This window comes from Peromyscus leucopus, chromosome 3 (genome assembly GCF_004664715.2).
Source record: "Peromyscus leucopus breed LL Stock chromosome 3, UCI_PerLeu_2.1, whole genome shotgun sequence".
NCBI classification, from domain to species: domain Eukaryota; kingdom Metazoa; phylum Chordata; class Mammalia; order Rodentia; family Cricetidae; genus Peromyscus; species Peromyscus leucopus.
In genome coordinates, this window is record NC_051065.1 from 11,492,000 (window position 1) to 11,517,724 (window position 25,725).

The 25,725-nt window shown below is 40.4% G+C and overlaps 1 protein-coding gene across 1 annotated transcript in view; it reads right to left on the reverse strand.

Moving 5' to 3' along the window:
- Nucleotides 1-342: 342 nt before the first annotated feature.
- Mdfic (MyoD family inhibitor domain containing) overlaps nt 343-25,725 on the reverse strand; it is an 83,005-nt gene continuing 57,622 nt past the window's right edge. Inside the window, exon 5 of the mRNA XM_028871774.2 lies at nt 343-2,898. Coding sequence (XP_028727607.1) covers nt 2,651-2,898 — 248 coding nt within the window. The 3' untranslated portion in view covers nt 343-2,650. The remainder of the gene's footprint in view (nt 2,899-25,725) is intronic.

Sequence of the window (25,725 nt, forward strand, 5' to 3'; positions counted from 1 at the left end):
GGAGATGATAAGGAAGGGAGGGGGAGGGTCGGAGGAATGAAGGAAGGAAGAGCAAGAAAAAGGAAGTTTATCTTTTCCATGCTGTGAATATTCAAAAGAACACTGCATTTTGATAACATAGGGCGATGGCTTGTAGATAAAATATTCCAAATATTACTCTGTTCATTAGTGGTCATGAGCTTTGTCATCTACATAGAAAGACTGGGAAAGGGAGACTAGGATAATTTTCAGGAAGAGGTATAAAATGGTAAAGAATCCTTCATGTTTCACATTATCATCAAAATAATTTAAATATAGAGCAACTAATATATTAATTAGATATAAAAGGATCTTAAAGCACAATAAAGAGTTCATTTTTTTTAATTTTAAAATATCCAGGATAATACAGCTCCAGTTTGAAAATATGCCACATTTAAGAAGAGACTGAATGTCTAACTGTAAACTATAGCAATTAGTCTTGACAGCCATACGATTTAACAAAACATTACATATCAATATTCTAAAATATATTGAAACTGTTTTCACATTTGCCTATTTTTCTTTTGAATTATACAAGATGCCTTAAGGAATGGCTTGCCTGGCGTACAGAGCTGAAGAAAAGTCCTACATGTATAAGTATGGAAATTAACTTTTGGTATTCACTAATGTTCTCTATTGCAGAAAAACATTTCAAGTGCACTATCATTTTCATTGCAAATCATAGCAGGATATATTTGAGCATCAGACAAAATTATTGGTTAAACAGTCTAACAGGATATTGAGTCAAATATTCCAACAATCCTAAAGAGGCTTATCAATAAACAAATGCTCTTCTCCATCCTATGACATAGGCACAAGCTAACGTTGGGTATATGGAAATATTAAGGTTCCCATTATATTTGACATAACAAATGAAGAAGGCAGTAGTACATTAGCACTGTATTTAAGCCACATTTTAAAGTGTATGCATGCATAAATTGCACCAGAAGGGAGATTCACTTGCTTTTCTTTATCAAAGAACATTTAAAATAATAATTTAATTATAAGATAAGCTTACTCTCAAAGGAAAAACATTGGAGACATTCTCATTCTTCATGTTTAAAAAAAAAAAAAAGCTCAGGTCTCCTAAAATCTAGTTTGGCTAAAGGCTTCCTAAAAATGCATCTTTTAAAAACAATCTGATATTCATCTGGAACTGTAGAGAACCACTAAATTACCACATATACTTTCAAGAGCCTGCAAAGAATTAGTCAATGCAACCAAATTTTAAATCTGAAGAGAAAAAAAGAAAATCATATGGGAGGATATGTGTAAAACCAAACGCTCCCTTTCATAAGAGCTGACTCCATCACTATACAGTCTTGTCACAGATGTATATCTTTATACTGTTAGTATCTTTATAACCTGGCACACTGGTATTTTTTAACATACAATTGGAATGCTGTTATCTGGTGATGGTGTTAGACATCTGAGCTCCTCCTGTAGTGGATGCAAGACACACATGCTTGTGAAATACAAGACTGTGGCTACAAGCCAACCAAAATAAATAGACCCCCCCGCCCCCGCAACAGCCCCACATAAAGAACCAAATCTTTCAAATATAAGTGAGCTTTGGAAAAAACCCAAATCAGAATACTAGGGTTTTTTTTAATCTTGAAAAAAAAAAAAACTCATTTAAATGAAAGTTGTTAAAACGTGTTCTACATTTTTGGTAAAATATAGTTATGTTAACAAGGTATTATGTTTTCATTAAAATTTATAACACTTAAATTATGTGTAGGAAAGTGCATATTTGCATTAGTTCTGATTTTATAGTTTTAAGAAAGCTGTGTTGTTGAAATGTGCAATGGAGACACATTTTCTTTCACTTGTTCGGAACACAGACAGTTCAGGCCACCCACCTTAAACTTTTTCCTAAATTTAATTCATCTTAAGGCATCTGAAATGCCACATTCTCCTTCAAGCCTTCCTCAATAGTCTGTTCTTTGCTTCTGTTTCTTCCTATACCCTCTTTCCTTTCCAGTCCTGCCACGAGCATGCCTTGGGATCTGGTTCATTCTCTATGGCTCCCACCCTGCCCTCCTCCACTACATTGCATGCTGTTCTGAATGACAGCAGCATGATCTTCCTCGGTGCCCTCTGGGTAGAACATTGGAGGTGAGAGCACACAAAGCAGACCAACATGGAGAGTCCTACATCTGTCTGCGGCTCTGCCCCGTATGTGTGCTTACTTAGAATAATGAGTGTTCACTTTTAACCTCTAATAGATAAACATCAAAGATAAATGATCTGGTTTAAATACCTATTGAGCAATGTTGTGTTTAGAGCAAAGAGCTGCTGAGAATGATTAGGAGAAACACATATGTCAACAGAAAGAAGACAGACAACATTTATGTGTGTGTGTGTGTGTGTGTGTGTGTGTGTGTGTATCAAAATATCTTCCAATTATTATCGTCTACAAAGAAGCTTCAGAAACCAGTTAGTTAAAACTTCACATATTAAACCATATAGATTTAGTGAAAGAAAAAGAATTTCAGAGATTACTTAAACATAATGAGTTAACAGTGCAAACACTGAGTTGCTTCATGAGAATCTTACCATGTGCTTTTCTTTCCCCTACAAGAAATATTGTAAAATGTCTCCAGTTTTAATACAAACAAAAGATAAATCTTTATGATGGAAAACAGATGCCACAGCATTCCATACAGATTTCTAAACAGTCTGAGGATTCACAACAGGCATCCATGATGCCACAGTCCATGTCACAAGGGCAGTTGCAGTCATCGCCCATCTCGTCACCACAGCAGCAGCAGCAGGCTTCGGAGGTGCAGATGCCGCACGAAGCTTGTCCCAGGACAATATTGCAGAGGGTCAGGAATTCACAGAACAAGCATGCCAGGATACAGTGGACACAACAGTCTTCATTCACAGGCCAGAGGAGACCACATAGTGGAGAAAAAGGGGACACAAAATACATATGTCATCCAGAGAGTAGGTAAAAACTGCTCCAAGTTACAGTCAAATGATACCCAGCCCTAGACTTCCGTTGTTGATTGTGAGCCAGATGTCCAACAAGGAGCTTGGGCTAAATTCTAGATAAGTGACCTCTAGATGTAGATACTGGGCTGGAAAAGTGATCTGTGGTTGTCCGCATGACTGGGCATGTGTGTTGGATTATCACTGTAACCCACTGTGTCACAGCTCTTGATTCCAGGTACCACTTTTCTGTGTGTCTTACCCATTGTTCCTACAGCCTACTGCTCTTAGTAACATTGAGCTGAAATACATTTATTAAATAGAAAGTTCATTCATTTGTTCCACACATAGGCTTCACAATTGGAAAGAAAAAAGGAAATATTAGACATATTAGTCATTAATTCAGAACTTAAAGTAGCATGCATTAAACCAGGATCTACATGTTTTTTTTTCCAATTAACTCACTTTCATTTTTCTTTCTTTCTTTTTTTGTTACAAAAACATTTTAAGAGAAACAGTGTGACTTTCCAGTTGAGTCCAACTATAATTACTAGTTCATGTCCTTCTGACAAAAAAGGTAGCAAACACCAAAAAATGACAAAGTGGCTTTACCACTTTCTCTGGTGGCAAAGCAGCTCAGTCTCTACCATTTCTTGATGCCTTCCTAAATAACACCATGTTTCGCAAACTGATAGAAAAAAAAAAAAACTAGCCATATAATACATTTATTTTACATACTGCAAAATGCTTTTTTTTAAATTTGGGACAAATGGGAGGGTTAGCTGGTGGAAATGCTTATTTATTATTTAACACATGTAATAGAACAATATGACTAACATTTGAGACATTTGCCCAAGATCAGGGATATTTATAATTTTTACATATATATTTTGGGTTACTTTATGAATTTTGGGCTTGTTAGTTTATGTACATATTTTGTACAATGTAAGTTGGGGTTCAAACCCACAACTTCATGGTTGCTGGGTAAGTGCTCTACCACTGAGCTACACCAAAAACCTTCTGCAGCATTTCAGCAAATGGTGTGAAAACCCAAGGATAGAGGGAACTCCAGATACAAAGTGGTTGCTGATCAGTTGGTCTTGTGGTCTCAGACAAAAGCACTGCTCGCTCTGCAGTGGTGTTATTCTGCAGGCAGCTCTGACCTGACAGAGCCACCCCATCACTAGTGTCACACGTGTTTCTGCTGAGGAAGAGCAAACAGGAACATTTCACCTCCCAAACCTATCACTCTCATCCCATCACCAGTCTCCCCGCAGTGGAGAACTTGGAGGGTACCTGAAATAAAGGTTGAAACACAAAGTCTTTTTCCATGCACCGAAAATCATAAAAGAGAAGGGCTCAGAACACTCCGAAGGTCGACTCCAGAGCTGTCTATGGCACTAAAGACTAACAACACATCTCTTTCCTTTTTCAAGTTTTAAAATGCCAAGCCCACTCACACACAATACTCGTGTAGAAACTGAAAATAGACTAGAGTGGTGAGAATTTAGATCTCCTCCATCTTTCCATAACATACTGAATTTTTTGTAATATCTCAACATTTCAAAAAAATTTTGTTGTTAAAAAACCTTTGAAGAAAAGCACTCAATGTGAGTGATTCCACTATGTGAGTCTGAAGTTCCTGGCCTTATAAAAGTTCCTGGTTTATAGAGCGTCTTTGAGTAGGTTCTTCTGCCAATTCTTCTTCTACACCTCCATCCCAGTTTCCATTTCATAGTTCTTTGTCCTTTTGAATTTTTCTCAGGGAAGATATTATCATCACAATGAGAAAGGAAATTTATAAACAGTATACATTTCACTGAGTATTCGTAAACAATAGAACACTGCTTGGGCATGTGGATTCCTTATATATGAATCGTAAAGTATGTCACACACATAGTTGTGTGTGATAAATCTATCAAATATAAGGAGGGAAAGAATCTCTGTCCCATTGTACTTATAACTAGAGGGTTATGCCAAACATGATGGGGCTCGTACCCGCAATCCCAGTAGTTAGAAGACTGAAGAAGGCCAGTGGCAATGAGTTCCAGGCCAGCATGGACTACAGAATGAGGCCCATTCTCAAATAGAAGGCAAAATAAAACAAAAGAAAACCACTGACCCCCTGAAACAATCAAGGGTCATAATATCAACCTGGGCACATTCTATCAGAATCCAAGTCATCCTGTATGATCTACAAAGAGCAGCCTGTTTTTCTCAGAGCATTTGAAACTTATCCACCTTGACTCATACGGCTCCTTTTCCTGTTGTCCAGCATCTTATCCATGAAAACACATATGATTTACCTTTGCAAATCTCTAACTATTTTCTTTGCTCCTGTAGCTCTGCTCTACTAAACATTGCTTTTGGAGAAAACTGCATGCAAGTTCTTCAGAACACACATACTAAATAAGTAGCTAGAGGATAGTGGGGTTATGGGATTATATATATTCAATAATATTGGGAAATGGAACTGAACAATTTTTCCTCTAAGCAACTGCTCCATTATTTATTTCCACTAACAAAGTAAGAGATCATCCATATTTTCATCAATTGTTGAAACTGTCTCAGTTTACAATATGACAAGTGGTTGAGTTTGATATAGCTCCCCCAAAGAAAATTATTTTGCTTTTGCTAAGGAATATAGATGGTTTTCATTTCTGTTGGTTATTCAAGTTTCTTCTTCATGGAAATGCATTTTCAACAGGTTCACGCTATTCCTCACTTTTGTACTTTTTTTCCCTCATTGGTGAGTATACATGTTTTATACATTCAGTCTACAAGTCCATTGTGAAAAGATTAACCTCTCAGTGTATGACATGCTTTGTTTAAAATAAAGCAACAAAATGGAGAGCTGACCTAATCTCTAGACTGTGAGAGTTTGAGGTGCTGAGAGCAAATGTCAGTCAAATCCTAGAGTAGCTAGAGATACAGGATTATATGGTCAAGGCGGTGAAGTACGTCCGACAAAATGGGAAAATAAAGAATGAACAGATGAATAGGAATCATTACCAAGATGTGTTAGAAGAATGAAATGGTAAGTTTCAGTGTTTCTGCTTTACTAAAGCTCCAGTGAGTACATGGGCAACACAAAATGGACTTGTGTTTTTGTTTTATGTCTCCTCCTTCTTTTTGGGGGGATAACAAGGGTGGGGACAAAACTGGGAGGACAGCGAAATGAGTATGATCAGGGTGAATGATGTGAAATTTCTAAATAATCAAAAATATTATGTTGAAAAAAAAAGAGTTGACAGTCAAGGTGAACCTTCAAGTCACAGTGAGCTGGAGGACTGATAAACTGCTAGCCACATCATTGAAACAAATGTAAGAGTGGGCATCCTAGAGATGATGCCTCACTTAAAGAAATGAATCTGCAAATCCAAAAGGATTGAAATTCATGTCCACTTCTATAAAGAAGAGCAGAGGCATTAGGAAAGAACAGACAAAGACAGGCACCTCAGAAGATGAAGTTCTTTAGAGGAAAATTCAGATTCACAAGAACTCATCATCTGAAAGACATGGATCCTACATAGTTTACAAGATAGCCATCAGAACTAAGAAAACAAACTAAAACCCGAATACCCCCAAGCACTTTGAATACCTCTAAAGCACAAAGAAAACCAGTGCACTAACAAGCACCTAAGGAAGCCACAAACCAAAACTTGTGATGATTGCAGTGCTATCAGGTAAGATATCTACATTAAGTGCATTCATCTTCTACTTTCCATAGAGAAATAAAAGAATGGATCCCTAAATTCCATCACATCAAGTACACAGTCCTATTTATTACTTGACAAAAGAGTTTTTGTTTTTCCAGAATTATGATTCAGCATAATGAAAAAGCTCACAGAAACTGAGCACCAACAGTTGTATCAGTTTTTAATGACTGTCTAGAGGAGTCAAAGGCCACACAAGATGTTAATATGGTGGGGAATGACGGAGCAAAAATGGGTGGTGAGAATTATCATTCCAGTGTGGTAGAGCATGCCAGAAAGCACCATGCTTGGGAGGAAATATCCAGAGTTCCAGAGCAACCTTGGCTTGAGGAAATCAGTGCTTCAAAACAACAGACAAAATTGACAGCAAAAGAAGAAGAAAACGTCAGGTGAGGCAGCATACCTTATAATGCCGAGGTAGGAGCATCATGAATTTGAGGCCAACCTGGGCTACATAGAGAGGCTCTATCCCCCCCCCCAAAAAAAAAATAGACAAATCAAATTCAGGAAGATGAGTAGAGAAACAAAGTTTAAAAAAGATGAGGTTTCTGCCTACAAGTGATTCACTGTCAAAAAAAAAATTCCTTTTCCCTGGGTCCTTGAGGTTTTCAGTTTCTATGGTTTTATTCAGTCATGATTTGCAGTTTTTGCCAAAAACTGTTTAACCTTTGAGAAGCCAACTGGGTTCTGGGAAGTTTGCCTATCCGGAACTGGGCCAAGCAAGAATTGTGCAATTCAGTGTACTGAGAGGAGGACTCAGCACAAGACTGACAGCTACTGTAAATTTAGCAAAAACAAGGGAACCCAGCAGCAGCCAAGGCACCGAGAAGAAAGCATAAAAGGAGATCTTTAGCAGGACTTTTGACTTAAAAAGCATCAGCAAATAAAACAAAAACATACTGTTACGAATTACTGCTGTCACAGTACCAAGCCAAGGTCACCAGTGGTAAGCCTGTGCAGCTGCCCATCTGCAGGGCTTCCAGCCCCACACCACCCATAAGGTAACAACCAAAACCATAAACAGCCCCTTTGCTACTGGGGGAAATTGTCTGTGACTGATCTCAGGAGCTCTGTTTTGTTGAAAAGGAAACTGGAGACTCTGCTTGGGAGAACAGCCAGTCTATAATGAAAGTATTGTAGATTGATTTATCTGATCATATTTGGCCAAATACACTAGGAAATATGGATATCAGGGAGGCAGTTTGTTAGAGCAAACAGTTGAACAAGAGCCATCAAAAATCAATTTAGATGAGAAGGATGGTAAACTTGTGTCTACTATAGACAAGTCTTTCTTCCTTCCTTCCTTCTTTCCTTCCTCCCTCCCTCCCTCCCTCCCTCCCTTTCTCTCTCTCTCTCTTTCTTTCTTCCTTTTTCTTTTCCATTTCATTTCTTCCCCATAAGATGTGGTATGACAGGTACTCTTAATTTCTTGGAACAAAGACACCCAGCAGCGGAAGTGGAATACAGGAGCTAGCAGAAAGCTGAGAATTCTCAGAATCACCCACAACCCATTTTTGAGCGAAGGAAGACTTGTATGCGTCTTATCTTGATTAATCTGTAATAAAGTTTCCTATGACTTAAAGTGCTTGAAAGTACTTTCCTTTCTGGGTAACTGACACATAAGCCAGATGCCCAGAAACAAGAGGTGGATCAGCATTCTGCAAGCCAAGGAGGCAATGCTGGATCAGAACCTTCAGAGTGATACGTCATTAGTGATTGAGAAAACTGCCTGTTTGAGATCAGGCCTGACCTGAGTTTTGCCATGTAAGGAAAAGAGCACCCTGAGTTGTTCCCCACCTGTCTGCTGAGTGGTGATGCAAACCGCACAGGGGCTGGGGCCTGACTGGCTGAGGGCACTCCTGGTCCCAGATATTGCATCACCGTTCCTGGATATTGCATCACTCACTCTTCCCAGATATTACATCCCTATGTTTGTTGTTTCTTCATAAAGAATGAAAAAGCAGGCTGGAAATAGGCTTGAATTATCCCATGTCACAGCCACGATGGCTGAGTGTCTAGCCTTTGCAAAAATCCAGCTGGTAGGGCACAGACACAAGCATCTCCAGGGAGTTCTGTTTTTTAAGTGTGTGTGGTATGTGTGGGTGGGGCATATTTACCAGCTCTGCACAGTAGCTCGGCTGTAAGCAAATGCTTGACTCAAGACCAGGGCTGGGCAGTATACCTGGCCCCGGCCCTAGGCTGACCACCTGCCTGAGTAAACAGGCCTGGAGTGCACCGCCTACACACAGCCCCTGGCACATGGCAGTCCCTAGGGCTCTGGGCCACGGCTAGAACACAGAGGCAACATTTTCCTAATGGAGAGGAAAGTGAGCTAGGTCAAGAGGTTTTTAAAAAGAAAGTCAGGGAAGAGTTATATTTTCCATGCAGAGTCGACTTTGGGGAAATGAACAATGGTCTTTATTATCATCTTTCTCCTAAACAAATTCAGAAGAATATTAGAGAAAAACCAGCCTGTCCTCCTGCACCCCACCAAGGGACTCCTCCAAAGCTTCCCTATCCGACATCCAAATGCCGGAATGCACCCGGTCTAAGAGAGAGGTTACCTTGGGGTACAGGCACATGGCCTGGCTCTGTAGTTTTTTTGTCTCTCTGTCCTTTATTCTTTTGCCAGCATTGTACACAGCAAATGCACTAAGCATTCCAAACTCTCTGAGATTTGATCCAGAACTTGGTCTCCACTACAGCACTAGTCCAAGAAGTCTGTCTACAGCGTCGTTTTACAGTCTAGGAAGATAATATTCATGTCGGAGGAATTATTGTTTCTCAGAAGTTTAACACAGAACTCTGAAGAGGAATGGAGCTTTGGGTATTAGACATGTGTATTTAAGAATTATTACATTTTCGCCAGGCAGTGGTGGTGCACGCCTTTAATCCCAGCACTCAGGAGGCAGAGGCAGGCGGATCTCTGTGAATTTGAGGCCAGCCTGGGCTACAAAGTGAGTTCTAGGATAGCCAGAGCTATTACACAGAGAAACCCTGTCTCGAAAAAATAAAATAAAATAAACAAAAAACCTTACCTTTTTATTATTCATTTAGTGTATGTATCTATATATAATGTCTGTGTGAGTGCAGGCTCTTGTTTGCCGGATTATGTGTGGAGGTCAGAGGACAACTTACTGGAATCATTCTCTCCTTTTACCACGAGGGGCCTGGGGGATTAAACTCGGGTCACCAGGCTTGGAGGGAACCACTTTACCTCCTGAGCCGTCTTGCTGGGTCAGAGGTGCTTGTCTAGCATATTTTACATATGAAGTTAAGCCAGTATCTGAGTGCGGCGTGGTTAGACGATGGAAATGGTAGCACGTGCTTACTGAGTTAACAGGCGGGCACTGGGTAAGCACTAGCAGCGTGACAGCTGTGATGATGTTGGCCCTGGCGGTGGCGGTGGCGGTGGCGGTGGAGGTGGTGTCAGAATACTGACCCTAGGAAGACTACAGCTCTCCTCCTGTGTCCTGCCAGCCTCGGGACTACACCAACGTGGGGCCATGCTCCTGAAATCCAAGAAGGCTGGGGGAAAACTTTGCTCATAGTTTAGACACAGAGGCGGAGAAAGCACCGAAAAGTAATTCTAAGAGACAGACACCGCAGAAGAGTGAAACAGAAACCTAGCCAAAAAATTAGTAATCTGTGTCTGGCTTCAGCAGAGAATTTAAAAATAATAGTCTAGTTTTCCATATTTCAATCATTATCTATTTTCTTCAGAAGCTAGAAAGCAGGGAGGAAAAGGGTAATAGTATGCTGTGCATGAATGCATGCGGTGCTATTTTTAAGTTGGCCAGTTGAAATACATCTAATGGAAGACTGAGTGTAATTTTTGGATAAGAAAATCTATAATACTTTCTTTAATCACAAAAAACAGTTTGAAGGCCGGCTAAATGATTTGGAAGGTAAAAGGTCCTTGCCACCAAGGTGGCTGACCTAAGTGTGACTCCCAGGACCCCAGACAGGACTGATTCTCCTAAGTTGTCCTCTGACCTACACTCTGCATGTCATAATAGGAGCGAGCACAGGCACACACACACACACACACACACACACACACACACACACACACAAACGTAAGTATAGTAATTATTAAGAAAGCATTGCTTTTCTTGAAGGAGCAGTGTCCAGCTGTCTTCTCAAGATGGTAATAATTAATGTCTTTTATGGATAGGACAAAACAAATGAAAGTGAGTCCTCTAGCTTTAATGAAAATAAGTATTTGAATAAAGAGGATGGAAAAGTTCTTTCCAGATGCATATTTTCCTCAATTTTATTTTCCAAACTGTATTATTTCATAGCTAAAATTTTGGCTTGCTTCTTGTCACTTACATCTTTGCTTTAAGAATTCTGCAAGGCACATTTTAAAAGAAACCAGTTTTTTTGTTTTGTTTTGTTTTGTTTGTTTGTTGTTTTTAATGGCAAAAGGCCCACAACCATGTGCCCATTACACTGGAACTGTGAAGTAATGATGAGAATAAGTAAATTAACACCAGGCAGTGAAATCAGTCTACTACAGGGACCCATGGGTTTGGTCAGGTTGCCTATATTTAAACTCTCCATGGCAGAGGGAAGTGCACAAACAGGATAAGAGAAGGCTCGAGTCACTTAGCTAAGGATTCCACAGGGCAGGAATCAGGCACACTTCTCTGGGCACTTGCCTGCCCAGGGCTCAGCAGGAATACAAAGGGCACCTTTGCCATCCACAGTGCATGAACGTCCCAAACAAGGCTGTTGCTGCAGCCTGGGCCTCTCTTTCAGGAGAGCTTATCCAGCAGGAGGCACTATGTCCTACAGGCAGGTGATGTCTGGTCTAGGGAGGGCCCATCATGTGTTCCCTAGCCTTGACAGAAGGGACAAGCCCCAACCAAAGAATCACAGCAGTCTAACACACACACCAGGCAAGATGAAGAGACAGGCAGAGTGAGAAGTTACCATGGGAAAAGACACCAAAGCATGATTCAAAGCGGTGCACAGGAGGTAAATCCTATTATTTATGGAATTAATTTGTGAATCAAGCATGGTTGCTAGTCTTTCCGCACCACTCTGTCTCATCTATTAATGTGATGTGATGTTTTTTCAAAGGCACGATCACCAGCCTCTGATGAACAAGACAGCATGACACAAAAATTATAAGGTATACATATCTCCATCTGAATTTAGTACCCTGAGAATTCTGAAGCCAAAATAACCTACAGACGTGTATGCAAGTGTCCTAAATGTGGCAGAAGCCTTGGGACCTGGCCTCCCAAACAAGACATATTGTAGGCGTGTCCATTACTTTACATTGTGGAAGAGAAGATAAAAATAAAAAAGCTCTCAGTGAGCTGCTTCCCAGTCCCCTCCCCACTCCATCCCCACCCCACCCCCAACAGAGCTTCCCCTCAGTCATAGCTCATTACTTGCTACTGCCATTCACACAACAAAAGGAAATGCTGCAAGTTTCCAGGTGGTGAGGGCTGTTTGTGTTTGTTTGAACAAGACTTTTAGCACAACAGGGGAAAAAAAAGTACTTGGGGGCACAGAGACAAAAGGATGTCAGTGAGAAATCATCCTTCTGCCCTCAGCAAGTGGCACAGTTAGGAAATGTCAAGCTATTTAGGAGGACTGTGATGTTAGGGAGCTAAGACTGGCTTTCCAGTCTAGCTCTCTCACTAATGGTTTAAGACCTCTTGAGCAAGTCGCTTGACTCTGTAGATAGTCATACAGTGAAGGGTGACAACTGCCAAGCTCTTCTGAAGTGCTGAGATCCCAGCACCACGTTTTCTACAAGAACAGGTTTGTAAATGGAGCTTAGGGTCTTTAGCGATATTATTATGCTGATTGCAATATTCAATTCTCTTCTTAAAAAGGATTTATTTTTATTTATGAGAGAGAGAAAGAATATGCCACAAATGTGTAAGTACTCCAGAAGTTCACAAAAGTGCCAGATTCCCCGGGGCTAGACTTACAGATGGTTGAGAGGCCCCTGATGGGGGTGCTCAGAACTAAACTCAGTTCCCCTGGAGGAGAAAGTATTCTTAACCTCTGAGCTGTGTCTCCATCCAGTCTCCAATATTGTGTGTGTGTGTGTGTGTGTGTGTGTGTGTGTGTGTGTGTGTACACAAATGTGCAGCTGTAGGTGTCCTGTGTGTATGTATACAAATGTGCAGCTGTGGGTGCCCATGAGTGCATGCAGAAGCCAGAGTAGGAGGGACATCAGGTGTCCTGTTACACTGCTCTTCACTTTATACCCTCAAGACAGAATCTTCAGAATCTCTTACTGAACTTGAGTTTTTGAGCTGGTCAGGCTGGTCAGAAAATGCTGGTGAGCCTCTTCTCCCAACACCTAAAGTACTGGTGTTACGGGTATATGCATTCACCACACTCAGATTTTATATGCATGCTAGTGACTCAAGCTCAAGTCTCACGTTTGTTCAGCAAGCACTGATCCATGTTCCCAGACTCTTACCCACTAATCTCTGTCCCTGCTCTTACTGACATAGGTAAAGCTCAATGGAAAGTTAATTAATGCTGAATAAAAGCAGACTAAACTCCGAATCAGCCTGAGGACTGGATAGCCACAATGTGTGTGAACCGTGACGTACCAGAGTCTTCAGGCAGAGGATGTAGGCTTCATAAAAATGTTGGGCAATGGTCAACATACAAACTGTATTTTCTTGTCCATAGAGGACATACACATCAGGTAATATTAGCCAGAGAAGACTTCTGAAACTGGCAACATAGAAGGAAATGGGGAGAAAAATGAATGACACAATGTTGTCGTAATTCTTTCTCAGCAGAAGAACCCAGTAACATGGCCTTGATGGTCAAATTCAACAAAAACCTACTGAGCACTGAATTATGAGACAGACGCCGCTCTAAGTACACAGACACACCTCAGCAACTCCATGTTACAGAGGGCATAGTGGCAATGTGGTATGACAACTTTTAAGTGCAGATAGAGCCATCGTGCTATGGAAGTACCGACAAAGCAGGCTGCCACGCTGCCGACACACCATGCTTCCTATTTTCCAGGCACTGCTAGAAGGGGTTTACAAATGCATCTTCATTAGACACAAAATTGTATAAGATAGTTGTTATGATTATCCTTAAAAGAGAAATGAATAGGAGATTCACTGTCAATTCAGATTTGTAAGACAGAGCTGTGAAGGATGAGAGCAGTGAGTAAGGGGTTGACGGGGGCAATCAGAGGGATGCATGAGCTATGCTTTGAAGAAGGGCATGCTAGTTGAGACAAAAATAAGGAAAGGTTCCATCTAGTGGGAAAGGTATTCAAAGGAATACAACAAGGGTGTGCTGTTTTCAAATAACATGATGACTCAATTTGGTTGGAGCTGGGCTAATCAGGAAGAAACCCTTCAATTTTCTATGTCAGAAGCAAGAACTCAGAGGACACACAGTCACAGTCATAGGATCAGTGGGGTCCAAAAGATGACTTTAAAGAGATATAAAGCATTAGAATGATAGAACTTGCCGTGACACTGGTTGAGGAAACAATGAAAAGAGAATAGTCACATGTCATTTTCTGGCCTCTCGAGCCATTCACCAAGGAAGAAATCTAGATTTGGTATAAAATTGATTTGCAGTATGACATGTCATAGACATGAGACATGTTAAGTCTGAAGATACTCAAATGGGAAGAGGAGCTGATGCCTGACCTCAAGCCTGGGGAACTGAAAGATCTGTAGAGTGTGGGAGGTGCTATGATTTTACAGAGAATGGCTTTGCACAGTTTCCCAGGAAAAAGTACAGGGCGACAAGAGAAGAGATGGAAGACAGCGAAGGTGTTGGAGAGGAGAGCAGAGGAAGAGCTGAGCTCGCAGAGATGGGAAGTGGCTGTGAAGTGCTGTCCACTTAGTTTGGCGTGGCTGTTCATGTCTTAATATCAGAGCAGCCATGATTACCCATCGGAAACCCTCACAAGGCTAAGCCCACTAACATTCCCTTGCTGAAAGGAGCTGTATGAGACAGCTCTGGCGGGGCCATAAACAGTTAATATTTGGGAGAGGGCTCTTCCTCTATGTAGCCACCTATAAGCTGCCCATAATCCTCCCTGGTGGTCCTGTAAGCAGCCCCAATGAAACGAACTCTTCACCAAGGTAACTTGAATGGAATCATGCCTTTGATCTGTCATGGTGCCCTATCTGCAATGAACAGACATTTGTTTAAGTCTCCCCAGGAAAACTCACACAATAGGAGTTAACAAAGAATGAAAACCCGGGGAAGGGAGGAACCATGAAAGGAAGAGAAAGAAAAAAAAATGTTTGAAGAGGTATGTCAGGTACTCTGGCTGGAGAAATTCCAGGGATATGGTAGGAATGTAGGTGAATAGCTGGAGCTAGGGAGTGACTGAAAAGAGACAAAGAAGAGGCCACAAAGGTAAGAAATCTATCTACCTAGAGAACCAGAACGAGAAATGAGCAAGAATGAGCAACCCAGAAAAGATCATAAACACACCCATGCTCACATGCATGCACACACATATAACACACAACACACATGCTTGTGCGCGCGTGCGCGCACGCACACACACACACACACACACACACACACTTCTAGGCAAAGACGTGTACTGAGACCCCTGTATTGACAAGAAGTATCCTGCCACAGGAAGCCAGGCAACTCCTCTTTTGAAGTATTGGTAACAGGCGGAGACTGAGGTTTACGTGAGCCTGAAGGGGATGGGAGTAAAGAGACCTTGAGGAAAAGCTGGTGGCCTTTTCTGTCCTTATAAAGTGACAGAATGAGATAGCCACTGTGCAAAATGGGAGCAGACAGGTCTGCTTGTCTTCCTAGCTCACTGTTAGGAATACTGGATTCCAAAGAACAAGTACTGAAAAATGATGTGTTAGACGAGTTTGGGGCACACACCCTCTGTCAAGAGACTCTAAGAACCCTGTTCAGACTGAAGACCACATGAGTACAATGAGACCAATTTTAAGGTCGACAAGATTTCTTCAGCAGTGTTACTTCCTGGAATAGTCAGAAGTTGAAAGTACAATATGGATTTCTGGTTCAGAAAGTAGGTATACCAGGTAATGTCAGAGTCACACATAAGATTGGAGTTTCACTAAGACAGACAATGTGAACAAGGAACACAAAGCATATAGGAGAACAGTGTTAGGTAGGTAGGTAGCCAGGTCAGTGTATGATTGATAGGTAGGTGAGTGATGACAGAAATGATGACGACAGACAGATAGGATGACAGGCATATGGATGATGAATGATATTAAATACCCAGATAACGATGCTAGATGCTGGACAAATAGGTGATAGATTTTTATTTTCATAGATAATTGTGCTTCAAGAGCCAAGCTTCAGATTTATATGTTTAGGATTTAGTTCTTATTTTGATTTTTATTTCAGTGTATATGTGTGTCTTTGTACTAGTGCATGCAGGTATGCAAGGATGCCCTTGGAAACCAGAAGGTGTCGGATACCCTTGAGCTGGAGTTACAGATGGTTGAATACCACCCTATATGAGTAATGACATTTGAACTCCCATCCTCTGCAAGGAGTGTAAGAGTGTCCTTTGTTTGTTTGTTTGTTTGTTTGTTTTGTTTGAGACAGAGTTAATAATTGTAACAGGCCTGGCTGTCCTGGAACTGGCTTTGTAGACCAGGCTGGCCGCAAACTCAGAAAGATCTGCCTGCACCTGCTTCCCAAGTGTTGGGATTAAAGGTGTGTGCCACTACTGCCCAGCTAGGACATGTTCTTCATCACTGAACCGTTCCTCCTGCCCTCAGATGTATTTCTAAAAGCTTCTCTTTCTTTTTCTTTTTTAAGCAACACAAAACAAGAAGCACTTGATTAAAAAATAGTTTGGGGACTTTCCCTCCAGAGTCTGGCACACAGGCTGACCTTTGGTAAGTACCGGTGACTCAATGCCAGTCACCTGAGTGGCCCTCAGTGAAGTTGGCTTGTACTGTCAGTGGAACAACTCTTGATGATTCACAAACACCTGCCCCCGGGGGTTATCTACCTCAGATAGTGACACGTTCTTTCTAAAATAACCACTCTTTTGTCACTCCAAAATGCAATTTCTGCATCACTCACTGAGCATAATTATTAGAAAAAAAAATAAACTTCAACTTCTTGTGTCAAGTTTAAATGATGCTATGCTATGGGGATATTATTCCCCAGGAGGTCCACTTGCTCTAGATTGATTTCCCCAGAGAAGTCACAAAAGAAACTTAGGCAGGCTTAATATGTCTCTGGAAAAATGTGTATTAATCCATTTTTTTCTTTTCTTTCAATTATCTTCATATTTCCCCAAACTCTTGAGGTTTCAGTCTTCTAAGCAGCAACTATTTACTTGTCTCTTTTTCTTCTCCCTCCAAATGAGGAGCAGGATTAACTCCCCCAAGCACACTGTTTTCTAATTATTCTACCTCGCTCCTCTGATTGCCTCCCATGCCCACTTGATTGGCTGCTGCTGATCACCTTCTCAATGTTCCTTCAGTAAACTCTAGGAGAGGAAAGGACACCAATACCAACTCTCCCGTGCTCTGAAGGGACCTGAGGCCACACTCACTACACTTCAGTTGGAAATCATATGTGAAGATTTGCTTAAAAGGCCCAAAATAAGTGTGTCGCCAGGTTGTGGTTGACTAGAAGTTTTTCTTCTGTTTTCTCTTGTACTTATCTAGAGATTTAAATAATAATAACTCAAAACATGTCATATAAAAGTCTCATACTCAATTTCTCCATTCTGCTATAATCTGTCATTGCTGAGTATGTGTTAGTAAAAATATGAGTTGGAATAAGCATTAAAATAACACTTAGAACTGTAGAGGTTTTTTTGTTTTTGTTTTTGTTTTTGTTTTGTGTGTGTGTGTGTGTGTGTGTGTGTGTGTGTGTGTGTGTGTGTTTACATGGTTTTTCTGTAGTGTGGCTCAGGCTGTCCTGAAACTTGCTGTGTTGACCAGGATGGCCCCAGAGATTCATCTGCCTCTGCTTCCCGAGTGCTGGGATTAAAGGCATGTGCCACCACTGAACAGTACTATAGATATTTTTAAGGTGACCATTTGCACATGCCCTTTAGTAACACTTCAATTTACTGGGAATCTGCTGTGGGATGATTTGTATGTCCTGTGGGAGCCCTTCTTGGGTTCTTTGTTGCGTTACCCAGCAGGTCCATATAGAGGATGATTGGGACCATGGGCCTGAGTGCAGGTGTTTGAGATGGTCTGCACTTGGCTGTGCTGGGGGATGGTCTGTATGTCAAGTTGTTCTGATTGGTTAATAAATAAAACCTGATCGGCCGTGGCTAGGCAGGAAAGATAGGCGGGACTAGCAGAGAGGAGAAATAAAAGGACAGAAAGGCAGAAAGAGACGCTGCTGCAGCCGCCGCGATGACCAGAGATGCTGCAGCCACCGTCATGACCAGCAGCATGTGAAGACGCTGATAAGCCACCAGCCACGTGGCGAGGTATAGATTTGTAGAAATGGATTACTTTAAGATAAAAGGAAATGGTTAATTTAAGATAAAAGAACAGTTAGCAAGAAGCCTACCACGGCCATACAGTTTGAAAGCAAAATAAGTCTCTGTGTTTACTTGGTTGGGTCTGAGCGGCTGTGGGACTGGCGGGTGACAGAGATTTGTCCTGACTGTGGGCAAGGCAGAAAAACTCAAGCTACAGGAATCCCCTCAAAAGCTATTTGAAAAGTCTTTTTTTTTCCCTGCAGTGTGAAAAATAAAGTTCATACAAATTTACAATACATGCATGTTATAAAACAAATTATTTCATTACAAGGAATGGTTAAGCCATTAAGGGGGCAAGAGCAAATATCTCTATATTGTTCCTTGGTTTGCTTTTTGTTTTTAATTTGCCATGGGTAAAATTTTAAATATGGGAATTAAAATACACAGAATTTTAGAGACAATCAATGGTGTCAAATCACTTATACTATTAAAAGTTAAGGTAAAATAAATATGTGTTTCTTTGTACATATACTAGGAAATCTGATAGCAATCAGCTACTATAATTCTGGAGTAATTAAAATAAGCAGCATTCATGATTTCTACAACTGTAGTCCAAAATGAAAACTTGAGTGCATCTACAATCATTGAGAAAACACACTACTGATTGTGCCTAGAAGGATGTTTCCAGAACCGTTTGAAGAGAAAAGACTGACAGTGAATGGAGACAGTGGGCTGAATACAAGGAGAAACCTAGCTGAACACAGGCATGAATCCCTTTGCTTGCAGACTGAGGATGCAATGTGCCCACTGTCACAGATTCTTGTCATCATACTTCTGTCCTAAAAAATAACCATTCTATTGTAATGATCCAAAATCTAATATGTATTAACACACACACACACACACACACACACACACACACACACACACACACGAGAATGCACTGACAACACAGTACTGAGTCATGTATTCCCTCACCTCTCACTCACTCGGCCTCATCATTATGCATCATCATAGACCCTACACCCTTGAACTGTGAGCCAAAATAAACCCTTCCTTAATTGCTTTCATCATGTATTTTGTCTTAGCAATAAGAAGAGCAACTGATAACAACTGCCCATCAAAGACCTCCATGAATAAATCTCATTCATCTTATTGAACTTTTAGTTGCATGTGACATGGAAACACTCTTTCTATTTTAAAACACTTTCTTCATTTGGTTTCCCAGATGGCTCTCTATTCCTTTTTGATGAACATCTATCAACCTGTATGTTTCCCCATTGTATTCTACACAATGAAGTAGTGGCTCAGGGCTCCATTCTTGAGACATTTCTGTACTTTCTTGGCCATAGTTCTTAACTCTGAATCCATATTAGAATTATATGGAAAGTGTCCAAATGATGTCGGTTCCTTGGACACACTCTATTCCCAGTGAATCATAGCAAAACCCACACTTAGACTTTATTTCCTGTTCCCCTTGTCCTGGACTATGATGACTCAGCCATTATATATACCACACTCCAGTGTCCCATAGAAAATATCTCAGACTGCAGGCTCCAGCTCCCCATCCTTCCACACATTGCAAACCAACAGTCATATAAATTACGGCACACCATATCCAACAAAATCAAACTTGCCTTTACCCCAAGGACCAAATTTCTTCTATCTCTAGTGTCACATATTAGTTAGTGACAACTCCATTCTTCCTCTGGCCAAAATGCTGGCAGTCATCCTTCATCCTTCTATCTCTTCTGCTGAAAGCATGTTCTTTACCAAAGTGTATTCCACAATGAGTGCATATCCATAGTAACAACATTTCATGGCCTCCAGCAATGACACACTGATGCTAACCCACCACTTAACCTCTGAATCAAGGCAAGAGCTCTTACAAAGAGGCTTTCTTTGGCTGTTCTGTATTGGTAACCTACTCTCAGCAAATAAGGTAATGTTTAAAATCACTAAATCAGATCATGTCAGCACAGTTTGCTCAATACCTGCAGCAGGGATTCTGTCTCAAAATTAAAACCTGCCACCATGGTTCATTAAGTCCCATCATCAGTTCAGTTCTTAGAAACATTCGATTTTTAAATAAGATATCTGCATATATCTAATCTCTTTATTTAGCTCAAGAATATCACAGAGCTAACAAGATTTTATTACCTGTCTTTAAATCTTAGAAGAATAAATTATATCAGATTCTCAAATTAATCCATTAAATGGAACATGGTCAGTTACTGTGTGAGACACAATCACAATTAATCACAGTTCACAATTACAGTTTAAATATCAATTGTTTCAAGTCTCTGCTATGATACTAATTTAATGAAGAGTAGACCATACTAAAGCACACCTTGCTTTTATCGTATAACTGTTTCTCCAAACTTAAAACACCCACACTTCAAGGAAGATTCTAAAACTCAGGAAATATACAACTCAATAGCTGCAGGAAGTCTCTGAAACTGACCAGATTCACTAGGGCCCTCCTTCCCAAACATATATAAGCTGTAGGGATTGCAGAGAAACACTCTCAGACAAGCTGAGCTGCCTGGAAGAAGCTGAACTAAGTGGAAAAGGCAAAGACCAAAATGAGCTGCCTAGAAAGGACACTCTAACCTGTTGAGCTGTTTGTGCATTATGAGATATTCTCCAAGCTTCCATCTTTTGTGAGCTGTCACCCTTGCTAGGGTGGGCTTTGGTGATGCAGCTGCTTTTGAAGTATTTCTGCTCCTATAAGCAACCCTTCACACATACACCTATAAGTAACCTCAATGAAACTTACTGGTTCACTAAGTTGGACTTTGCTGGTATGCATACTTTGGTAATCTGGTGTGAGTTAACATTTGTTCACATCTCCCCAGGCATAGTGTCATACAACATCTTTAAACATATGTTACCATCAACATATTGTCTTCTATTTGTCTGAATTGCCAGGTTTCCTGACTCATCTTTCCTACACACATGTCCCAACGCTACAAACATTTGTTTAGCACTCTATGTCTTGTTTATTGCTAACTCTTCTTTGTGTAAAAACTGATTAAATTCAACTCAGGGCCTTGTGCACATCAGTTATAAGAAGCTATCAAGACTCATGAAGCTGTGGACCAAGACACTTTTAATATGTCTCTTTTAATTCCTTCCATTCAAATGGGACTGGTACTCTTAGAATAGAATCAGAATAGGACCTTGAGAAGAGGGATGTTTTAATCAGCAAACCTTCATAACCATGTCATTCCATAGAAGTTACTCAGAGTCTAAGATTAACCAAACATACATCACATACAGAGCAGAGCTCCTGAGGTCAGTGACTCATCAAATGCTTCTCTAGTTGCTTAATTCTCTTGCTTTGATAATGTTTGTACATTCATTTAGTCTAGTGTACCAAACTTCAGATCTAAACGCCAAGGACACTATGTGCTAGCTTGTGAAAAAGGCATGCTAATTACCTTCTTGTATCTTCAATCTTTTTCTCTCTCATGGATCTTTTCTATTCAAATGTGAACATACTCAAACCTTTACCATCTTGAATGGTAAACAATACAAAAACAATACAAACCTGAGAAAACCAGTTCCCTGGTTCTATAGTTCAGGCCAGGACTTGGTTTTTTATTTTATTTTTTTACAAGGATTCTACTGATGTGTTTCCTCATACCACTGATGCACATCGTTCTGGCTGCTACATGAAAATGGTTCTTAAATAACCATCAAATAATATACAAGCTATTAAACCCAGTAGGATTATTTCAGAGCTAATCTTACTTCACCTGCCAACAAAACTTGGTATAATTGGATATGGTCCCCTTCATGTTCTTAGCGCCTTTGTTCCCTGTACTTTTGATGATAGGCTATCTAGTTTGTCTGTCTTCTCACCTTTCTTATTTCCTCCCAACCAAGTGGTCCTCCAATTCTTTGACTCTGAGTTCTTCCAGGTTACCCTGTCAGGATGGCACTACTCAGACTTACTTTCCATCTGATTTTGTTTTCTCGAGGAAAGTGTGACATTGCTGTGTGTTTGTCTCTATGGCTCCGGCGCTCCTGTGCACCAGACTGGCTAGTCTCCAAGGATCTGACATATTCTAACCTCAGGCACCTGACCTTCACTTGGAAATCTCTACTTAAGAACAGATTCTTCACAGTTTCAAAACTCTGCTCCGTGAGAACAAATATAATGATAAGCATTCTAAACTTTCTCTCAAGCCTCATGAGTATGTTTCCAAATGTGCTTTGGAACTTTCCACTTGAATTATTTCAGATTGACCAGATATAAGACCAGCCACAATCAGCTGCCAAATACATTCAGCTATTCCTCTTTATTTTGTAATTTCTAGTCATTTCCCCAATGATTGGAACTAGGAAAGTAATGGCAGTCCTGCTTAGAATGAGCATGTGACTTCTGCTGCTTTTCTACTTATAATTATCCCTGGACCACGACCTGTCCATCTATCTAGAACCCATGCGATGACCTTTTGGGGCTTCTATTGTCCACACCTGGCACAACTTGGGTCTGAGAACACATCTTCCCCTATACTTGCCTACTGTGCTTACAGAGTACAAATTGGTCTCAAAACAAAAGAAAGCAAAAAGTAAAACAGATAACACAAAAAGCCTAGCATTTTTATATTGTCCTAAATTATATTAAAAAGTGTGGTGTGCAAATGAGACCATAGGTTTCCTCAGCTCTTTCCATTTCACTTGGCTCTGAATGCTCTCCACTCCCAAACACCCCACCCCCTAAAGCTTCCTGGCTGATCTATCTGTATCTCCATTGTTTGATTTCCTCCCCACCCATCTCCTGAGTAGATGCTGAGCTAATTTAAATGGTTAGATCAGTTGCCTGAGAGAAATTGACTACAAAACCAAAAGCCAGAAATTCCGATGATGGCGTTCATACACAGCTGGCAGCTTTTAACACTATTCCAGATAGCCTGCAAAGATGTTGATTATTATAACAAAGGATGGGTGGGGGGAACTCTGAGAATTGAGGCATATTTTCAATATTTTTTCTTCTTTTTGGTTTTTTGAGACAGAGTTTCTCTGTGTAGCTTTGGCACCTTTCCTGGAACTCACTCTGTAGCCCAGGCTGGCCTCGAATGCACAGAGATCCACCTGTCTCTGACTCCCCAGTGCCGGGAATCAAGGTTGGCACCGCTGCCGCCTGGCCTGTTTTCAGTATCTTTGTGTTGGTGTGTGTGTGTGTGTGTGTGTGTGTGTGTGTGTGTGTGTGTGTGTTGTGCTTTGAAGTTTCAGAACACTGTAAAATCTTTTCTATTTTTCCTAAACCCTAAATAAAGTTATTTAGATATTTATTTTGGTCATACAGTAATACTCCTTGTAAAGTTTCTGATAAATGTTATAATTTCTTAAACATTTAAATATTTCAAGTAAATAAAAAATAATGACTTGCCTTACACACACACACAAATACACACACACACACACACACACACAGAGAGAGAGAGAGAGAGAGAGAGAGAGAGAGAGAGAGAGAGAGAGAGAGAGAGAGAGAGAAACTTGTTGTTCCACTTAAGTGTACTGAATGAGCAGTGATACTGGTTGAACTCCTATTCTCCAAAGCGCCAGCAAATACTGCACTGGAAAACACAATCCTAAACTATTTACCCTGAGTGTTATTCTGACATTCGCTAGAAAACAGAACACAACAAACAAAGCATCATCCAGGCAATCAAGTACTTTGACGATGCCATGACATATCTTTTCCAAGTCACAGAGGTTCTTTCTCTTGGCACTCTGACTATAGTACTGTGCTGATATCTTAAAACCTTTATTATTATCAATCCACACTAAAATACTGGTCTGCTACTTCTACAATTATAGGTAATGACTTTTGTATGGGGAAAAGCCAAGATTTTAAAGTGTTACAGATCTCAGAATGAGTAACTTACCCCAAATTTTGACACTTTCCTCCAGGTTTTAAAACTTTGGAAGGTGTAAGTTGTGTAAAACTATATGGACTATAATAATAATAATAATAATAATAATAATAATAATAATAATAAACTTGTGAGGTTGGCAGCAATTTCCTGGAGGACTTGCTATCGGCAAGAGGATACCCAACAATCTAGTATATTATGAAAACCTGTCACAATATGAATGCCCACAGAAATGCACAAAAAAGAAGGAAGAGGAGGAGCCTAAAAAGAAGCAAAAAGAAGATCCTAGAGTCAGAATCTCAGAGAACAGTATAAAGAAGGGCAGAAGAAGCCAAAACCACAGAGATTGGGCTTCAATCCACTGACTGGTCCAGACACCTCCACTGGAACATGTTAGCTTCTGAAATTCCACAAGTCTCAAACCACTTATTATTTGACTTACAGTAATGGGTCATCACTAAAGCACAGGAAGGCTGTAAGAGAATCAAAGTGAAGACCACCGCACATACTGTAGTGTGTGCTCCAGAACTATACAAGTATAACCAAGGGAGTTCCAATGATGGAATGAAAATACAACATGAAACAATGTAGCCTACACAATAATGCCTTTCAGCAAGTTGTACAGCATGGGGATACAACTTCAGAACAGACATCTTGACTACCAGTACAATGACCCTTTCCTATTCACTTCAGCATCATCTCTGCTACATCCACAAGATCAAACTGTTGAGGCAACATGAGCACAATATCATTTCATAAACTTCTTGCACCTTTGGATCCTTGTATTGATGGATAGTTTTAATTCTTAGCTTGACACAGTATAAAGTCACCTGAGAAGAGAGTCTTAATGAGGAAATGTTTAGATCAGATTGGCCGGTAGGGGCATTTGTTGGAGACAGTCTTGATTACATTTGTAGATGTAATCATGGCAACCACATACTCTGGATTTGCATTCTAAATCATACAGTTGTAGAGAAAGTGGACTGAGCAGCAAGCATGTGTGCATGCATGCTCATTTCTCTTTGGCACTGACTGTTGATGTGCTGTGACTTTTTTAAAGTTCTGGTTGCCTTGACTTCCTTGCTATGATGGACTCTCATTGAAATTGTGAGCTAAACTAAAGCCTTTTCCCCCTATATTGCATTTTGTCAGGGTATTTTATCACATCAGCAGAAAAATAAAGTAGGACAGTCTACCGTCAACTCTCTAACTCAACTCTACCTTATGTTTCAAGTCCCTATCTAGCACGCTTGCCAGGAAGCATATCTTCCTGCCTCCCACCCCCTACACCTAAGTAATGATGACCACAAAACAGCTAAGGTTCATTAAGTACTTATAACAATCCTATGACATAGGTATGTATAATATACGAATTTTCAGTACATACCTAAACAAAGAATTCCCAACAGAAGAATCCCAAATGGCTGAAATACACTTAAAGAATTGCTCAACATCCTTAGTCATCAGGGAAATGCATATCAAAATGACTCTAAGATACTATCTTACACCTGTCAGGATGATTAAGATCAAAACCACTGACGACAGCTTATGCTGGAGAGGATGTAAAGGCAACACTCCTCCACTGTTGGTGGAAGTGCAAACTTGTACAAACACTTTGGAAATCAATATGGTGGTTTCTCAGAAAAATGGGACTCAATCTACCTCAAGATCCAACTATACCAATCTTGGGCATATACTGAAAGAATGCTCAATCATACCACAAGGACACTTGCTC